Source organism: Metarhizium acridum (genome assembly GCF_019434415.1).
Source record: "Metarhizium acridum strain ARSEF 324 chromosome Unknown scaffold_269, whole genome shotgun sequence".
Lineage (NCBI taxonomy): Eukaryota > Fungi > Ascomycota > Sordariomycetes > Hypocreales > Clavicipitaceae > Metarhizium > Metarhizium acridum.
This window is the reverse complement of record NW_027094023.1, coordinates 391,516-398,706: the sequence shown is the minus strand read 5'-3', so window position 1 is coordinate 398,706 and position 7,191 is coordinate 391,516. Positions and strand designations below refer to the sequence as shown.

General features: G+C 52.0%; 3 protein-coding genes across 3 annotated transcripts; 1 reads left to right on the top strand and 2 right to left on the bottom strand.

The window, feature by feature from the left end:
* Positions 1-2,924: 2,924 nt before the first annotated feature.
* J3458_012731 (uncharacterized protein) lies at positions 2,925-3,813 on the top strand (the record flags this gene model as incomplete). Its single annotated transcript, XM_066120124.1, has 2 exons — positions 2,925-2,935; positions 3,084-3,813. The coding sequence occupies 2 exons, from the start codon at positions 2,925-2,927 to the stop codon at positions 3,811-3,813; spliced, it is 741 nt and encodes a 246-aa protein (XP_065974946.1).
* A 302-nt stretch (positions 3,814-4,115) lies between these two features.
* Positions 4,116-5,076, bottom strand: J3458_012730 (uncharacterized protein; the record flags this gene model as incomplete). Its single annotated transcript, XM_066120123.1, has 2 exons — positions 4,116-4,691; positions 4,879-5,076. The coding sequence occupies 2 exons, from the start codon at positions 5,074-5,076 to the stop codon at positions 4,116-4,118; spliced, it is 774 nt and encodes a 257-aa protein (XP_065974945.1).
* Positions 5,077-6,124: 1,048 nt separating this feature from the next.
* Positions 6,125-6,514, bottom strand: J3458_012729 (uncharacterized protein; the record flags this gene model as incomplete). Its single annotated transcript, XM_066120122.1, has 2 exons — positions 6,125-6,252; positions 6,328-6,514. The coding sequence occupies 2 exons, from the start codon at positions 6,512-6,514 to the stop codon at positions 6,125-6,127; spliced, it is 315 nt and encodes a 104-aa protein (XP_065974944.1).
* Positions 6,515-7,191: the final 677 nt, after the last annotated feature.

Genomic DNA, 7,191 nt, shown 5'->3' with positions numbered 1-7,191 from the left:
GGCGACGAAGCGGAAGGTCGGGGGGGGCGTGCAAAACGCCCGTCATGCCAGCGCATCGCGTGCTCGATGTAGTCCTTGTAGTCGATTGACCGTAGCCGAGGCTCAACAAAGTCGGCTCTCCCGTCAGGAAAGAGGCAGGGAAAGCTAAGGAGAGTAGGGCATGAGAGCGATTGAACTCATTAATGGGTGTGCGCCGTATATTCGGAAGCTGCAGCTCGTGCTGCACCTGCTCCTGGAAGCTTGTGGAAAGCCTTGGTTCAGCTTCTGGTTCTCCGGCAAGAATAGACCGCAGAGCATCGAGCTCCGTGTCCTTGGCCAAAAGGTCCGGCACCGCAGCCTCGTCCTCCAGGTCCGGTTCTGCCTCCTCATCTTCCTCGGGTCCAACTTCGGCAGCCTCCACCTGGCTCTGGGGGATGTCGTCCAGGACATTGCCATCTTGAGGCAATTGACTCAGCCGCTCTTCGTCGATGACGATGCATCGATAGCCAGGATGATGGCGCCGGAGGTAGTTAAGCCATATGGCAACTGGCTGGCGGCGTACACGGAACTGGCGGGTGAATTGCCGGCTAAGGTTGCATGGGACGACGTATTGGAAGGACGGAGTAATACAGTGTTCAACTCCCGCGGCAAAAGCGGGAGTTGGTTGTACACCAAGCCAACCTCGCGGAGAAAGTGAACAACATGTCCCCGATATTTGTACTGCTGGCCCCGCACAAGCATAATATTCACGTGGACGTGAACACGGCCTATTAAAGACTCTTCAGTAGGTGTAAGCTGAGGCAATTGAGTCGGTACGGAGCCAAAATCCAACTGGTTGTCCACAGAGAAGAAGTACGGCTCTTCAGGGCCGCGTTTATCATCCTTTCGACAGCAACGCGCACAAATGCCATCAGAATCGATCTTCATCTGGAACCAACGCTCTTGACATCGACCACAAAATTGCATTTGGTCATTGTCCAGCTTTGTCCAGAACTCACGGAGGATTGCTTTATCACGACAGGTCAAGGCGCAAGCGTCCAGGTCCCCATTCCACACCGGATCTTGTGCGTGAAATACGGCCGATTCTTCAGGTGGAATCATCACTGGACTCCGGTACCGTCGTGGCGGCCCCGACGATCGAGTTTGCCTTTGAGATTTTTTTGGCCGCCCTCCTGTACCAGGGGCAGGACCACGGCGAGCACGGCGACGAGGCCCTGACTTTCTGGAAGGCTGCCGCGAGCAATAGCGAAGAGGGCTTTCGTCCAAGGCATTGCTATTATCGTTCCCGTCTTCGTCCCCTAGATCGGAATCAGACTCTACCCTAGGTGTTCGAGGTACTTCCGTGGTCGAGCAGGTGAAAGCAGCAAGTTGAAATAGTCCTCGACGTCAACATCAGATTCAGAGAGAACACCCTCATTCCTCCCACTCTCCTTGGTCATTCCATCCCCATCTGGGAGCTCATTTGCCTGTAGTCGATCTTGACTCCCAGCTACGTTCCGTGGTTAGCTTGAACAAACTGCCGGGACCACAGCACAAGGATACCTTCTCCAGGACCATCAGAACCTTCAAAGACGCCGAGTTGAGAGATTGTGGGAGTTAGTGACACAGCCTCCCCTGCACGGCGTCGTGAACGATGGTCGCGCCGAATAGTGGCCTGCTTGGCCCTGGCGCCGGCCTTGGAGGCATCATCTTGCGAGTCCTTCCCGCCCTTGTGGAACCTAACAGCCAGGTAAGAGTAGTCCACACCAGTCGTGCTGCTTCGGACAGTAGATGGATCAGAATGTGAGGCGACAGGATCGGTCGAGGGCGGCACAGGCGGTGAGGGAGCTAGAGCCCGGAAGAGCCGCGAGCTCGCTTGGGTTGGTGGGATCGGCGTCCCCAGCACTATCTGCGGCTGGCTGCCTGGCTCTCCGAACAAACTCCTAGCTGTATGTTGTTGCCGTAGCTTCTCTGGCGATGTAGGTTGGGTTCCAGATCTCTGGTTAGGAGGCGATAGGCCAGCGTCTCTGTCGGTTCTTTTCGGGGCAGATCTCTCAGCTGAGGTAGGACGGACAGCCAGCTTTCTCAATGCAAGGACGGCACCTTTGGACCTGGCACGCTTGATCAGGTTAGGGAGGCATATATAGTATATCAATGGTGTCAGTTACCTCGGAATTGCGGTGGTCCCGGCATTCCAGACAGGTTGTAGTTGGATTGGCAGATTTCCTCCTGCTAACGAAATTACTTGGTGATTTTGTTCGGTCGCAAGACGGGCAATGGACTGCCAATTCAGATCTAGGACTAATATTACCCCTAGAATCATAATCCATACCCAACCATGCGGTACATCTGTTTCAATAATGGAAGAAAGGCTGCTGGCCAAGCAAACGAACAGATCGCTGGGCAAATTTAGCGATTGTAAACGATTGTAAACGATTGTAAACGATTGTAAACAGAGAAGTAAACAAAGAAGCACCGACAGACGGTGGCTGTCCTTTACCCACTTTTCTAGAGCCACCAACCAATCCAGCCTTCTTTCGCGATTTCCCATACAAAATTTGGACCAATAGAAACTTATTTGTCAAGCCTGCACCAAACCCTCATTATTCGGAAAACTTATGGATTAATGTAGAGTCAGCCTTCGGCTGAATTATACGAGCATCGGGATAAGTGAGGCCCGAGACTCGGCCGTACTTAGCGAGCCTAGAGACTTAGAGAGCCCTACCACTATATGACAAAGTGACGAGAGCGATTAGGCCCCCACTGTTGCGACCTAGCTAGCTAGAGCATTAAAATGTACCCAACCTAACCAGACCTAACCTAACCTATTGACTACTCAATCAATGTCTGCCGTAACGGGGCCCGTTCCCGCCCAATATTCCCTGCGCTTCGCGAGACGCTCCCAAGTCTCCTGAAACGGGGCCCGTTCCCAGACTGGCCCATGCAGCCAATCACATTACACCGCTATGCCGGGCCTGTAGGTCTCGCACGCGTCCGAGCATAGCGCAGCGCGTCCAAGAATAAGATTGGAGTACACTACTATAGATACATGGCTTCTCCTTTTTCTCCCTTTGCCCTCTTTAAAAGGCATTGAACCCATCTGACACTACGAGGAGACCATGCAGCCCACGGCCTGTGCCCCAGATATGCCGGCAATTACAACCAGAGGAAGCACAACGCGCTGCATCACTCGGCCTCTATCTGAATCAACCAGAACCGGCTATTATCTGTATAGGGTGTGGCTTCGCCTTAAAGGCCGATAGCGACCGTGTGTCTCGGCACCTGGGGGAGAAGCATGGCCTTTCGAGGAAGACGAGATGGGGCCTGAACAAGCTGATCAACTCGCTACAGCTTCCAGATCCTCGCCAGCTGCCGCCTAGGCAAGACGGTTGTCTGCAGCACCCGCACTTGGCTTTGCAGAGAGGTGCTGCCTGCTCCTACTGTCGCTTCCGCTCCATCAGCTATGATCTCTTATCTCGACATCTAAAGAAGGAGCACCGCCACGAGGTCACGGCAAGGACGTCGTCCGGCTACTGGCTGCGAGATCACATTCAGGACGATATCCTCTTTCAGAGCTGGCTTCCCGGTGACATCCTTGCCGCCTGGCGCGTGTCCGCCTCTGCCGTAGAAAAGCCTACTCTGACTCCTCTGGCTGTGAAGGACGCCGAGTTAGACAGCTCTAGAGGTGCGTCGTTCATCACGCCAGACTTGGCCTTTCTCAAGGATTTTGAAACCGTATCCATAACTAATTTTGAGGCCAGTTCTCTCAAAAGATGGCTTCAGATCCAGACGGGACCGAAATGGGGTGCAGCCTGTCTTTCTGGACATCCATTAGCGAAGCTACCGAGTCAGTGACAGCGATGTATTGCGCGCCCATCCGTCTACATTTCCCGGTCGCTAGGAGAGCATCTCCAGCAATTGTACGGACTGCTCATAGGGTTGAATATTGGACGTGTAGGGGCACAGTATCCTTGGCCTTTATGCTGCTCCGTGGCCGTGGAGTCGACATTTCGTTGACGATGTAGCCGGCATTAGTGTTGGACAATGACACCGCACACTTGGCAGAATTGACACGCTTTATTACTGCTCGATGAGCCGAGTTATATCGATCATTTGCATCTTGAATTGGTTCCATACGTTGCACTTGTTGACGCCCATCACTGGGTGACGATGATCTCAGACTCAACAGACCATAACACATTGCGCTGGCTTTGCTCTGGCGGAGATGAGGTGACCTGAAATCTCAGAATCGACTCTACTAGTACTCTTGCATCTATTTTGGGGCTGTCCTCAAAGTCAATGAACTGGCAGCGAAGTTCGAGAACCTCCCAAAGTGCTGAGCGCGCAAAGCCAACTGGCATGCTGGCAAAAGGGTTATCAGTCCGTCGGTTTTGGGTGACCCAAACGATGGTCTTTTCTGACCCAAACATGCTCTTCAGTGACTCAAATCTGCCCGCCGTCATGTTCCTGAATACAGGATGATCCAAGTCTTCGAGAACAAGCAGAGTAGAGTTTACACTGAAGCCAGCTTGGCCCAGACCTTCCAGGCTTTGGACACGAACAATGTCACCGCAGAATGGTCGGATGAGCTTTTGAACAGTTTCTATTAGGCGAGAAACCTGGAAGGTGGCTCCTCCAACGATGAAAAGCTTCTTAATAACACATTTCCCGACTAAGAACGCTGGGCTAGCGAGAAGCGGTTCTCTAATAAACTCCACCCAGTCATCAACCGCCTGTGAGACAAAAACTCAGGTTGGAAACACCATCGAGTCTTGAACAGATGAAATGCTGTCGATTCCAGAAAATCCGGAGTTCCGCCAGAGCGAATCCCACTTCAAGTCACTCACGGCAGCACTAAGAGTACGGCCCTCCTCTATGCCTTGCCACCAACCTGGGAGGCAGCCAAAGAGGAGAGTTTACGCGAATAACGTCTGCGTTTGTTACTTCGCACGCGATCAGATAACCTCCAGGCTTCAAAAGGTACCGGTTTCGGCGGAGCGTCTGTTCCGGATTCTTGGTCGCGTGAATAACAAGTGATGCTACGACAATGTCGTAGGCATCTTTTTGGAACTTCTGGGTTTGCATGTCGGCTTCAAGATCTAGAGTGCTATAGATCATTTTTTCTTGGCAAGATGCAAACTCTGACTGGGCGTTCTCAAAGAACCCGGCTGATACATCAGTAAAAGTATACGTAGTAAAATTATTACCGATGCGTCGCAAGATCTGGCTCGTTGCACCTCCTGTACCAGCCCCGATCTCGAGAATCTTTCGAGATGGGTACCGACGAACAACCTGCAAGACAGTGTCGGAAACTAATGCAGCTCCACACAAGGTCGGATCGACTCGAATGCGACGAATTTGGGTAGGGAGGTGTAGTGACCATAGCTGACCATCACCCGGGTAGCTGAAAGCAAGGAGTATGGAATGAAAGGCAGCGTCCAACACGGCTGGGTGAACAGTGAGAGTCTTCCCGTTAGACTCCAGCGCCGTAGTGGCTGCCGAGCCGGAGACATTACCAGGCTTTCGCCTCAAGTTCGTCAATGCTTTGAACGAGTCCGCATATACGTATCCAGTGTCCTTCAGAGAAGAATAAAACCTCTCTGCGGGAACATTGATGAGATTGTGATCGTTACATCCAACAGCCTCCAGTACCTCTCGTGATGGCTCGCCTAGGTAGGCACATCCATTGCAGCACGGAAAGGAGGTTCGGAAATAATGGAGTCGGCCGACTCTCCAAAGAAAATGTCGGTTGTCACATCAAGTTGGAATCGATCAATCCAATCATACACTTCGAGGACTTGCCCACGGGAAAAAACGCTCGAATAACCTCTGCACATGGCGTTCGGTGTTTGTGAGGTCATCGGGACGAGCGTGGCCAATCTAAGTGAACGTGTTAGATAGATGTTCGTTGCACGGCACTTTCAACTTACGTGGGGACGGAGGAGCGCTTTCGCTTTGTGACAATATTCGCCATCAACTAGATATCACGACTCTTGCCAAATTTTTACTTGTTGGACAGAAGCTATGTTTTCTCACTGGCAAAAATCTGTCTTTGGCCGATCATGTTGGCCCAAATGCGCCTGGTCACCTCTCCCTTGCCGAAGCTAGACCACTGATATTACAATGTTAGCCAACTATGTTTATTTTACCGTTATAGGCAAGCATTTCATCTCCCACCTCGGTGGACGCGCATCTCCACAGTGCGGCCGGGCGATGCATCTAACCATGCTGAAACCAGTTCAAAGTAGGTATTGGTGAAGAATCGGTACAATGAATAGATTCCGACATCGAGACCTAGACCACATATCAAGGTCAGAAAGCCCGGAACAACACGGTATGCCGTCGAAAGCAATATAAGACTAGACTAACCGAGAGGAGCCATAAACGGAATGAGTTTTGCTGACGAGCCGAGTTTTCGAAGCCTATGGTCACGGTACAATTTCGAGACCATATCGAATGTGTACGTTGCCAGTATTGTCGCAATGGCCACGGTTGTCCATGACCATTGAGGCTTAATATCGCGGGAGCTAAGGAAATCCAGCGCGGCGCTCGTCATATTGACCGCAAACTGCGGTGGACTGAAGGAATTCATGGAGAGAGAATGATTTTTCCAAGGCTCCATGTTGAACTTCACACACCTGAAGCGATTTACGTGACGAGCTATACGCAGAGCTGGGGGTGATTAAGCAAATATGATGTCAGTACTGCTCAGTGTGACTTGATTCTAAGAGCCCTGCCAAGTTACTCTTGCAAAGCTTGGCACTTTGAGTAAATCAAACCGGCATAACCGGGCCATTCACGGACGACGAAGCCGAAGAGACACCTCGTTGTACACACTTGGCGTGGGTGGGATGCGAGCCTCGGTCGTCCCCAGATTCCTCCAAGTAGACTTGACAACCAACTGACTCATTGATTTGGCGCCATGAACCAATCGGAAAGTCTGTAGGTATGTATGCTTTGGAATATACTTTGGGGGCTCTGAGTCGATCCATGTCCGACTCCGAGTCGGGGGGTTTATTAACGTCGGACCCTCCGACCCTGAGCCGAGTAAGCCCTCTTCGCATTGGAACGGCTTGAGGGACGGCGAGGGGGCTAGACAAACCTACGATATGAAGATTAAGCTCTCATGAAGCCCGGTTTAGGATGCTGGGCGTCTTGTACGTCAAGGGGAAAAAACCCAATGGCTCAAGGGCAGACGTGTCTTGTGCACCCTCCCGATGGGCAAACGCAGCC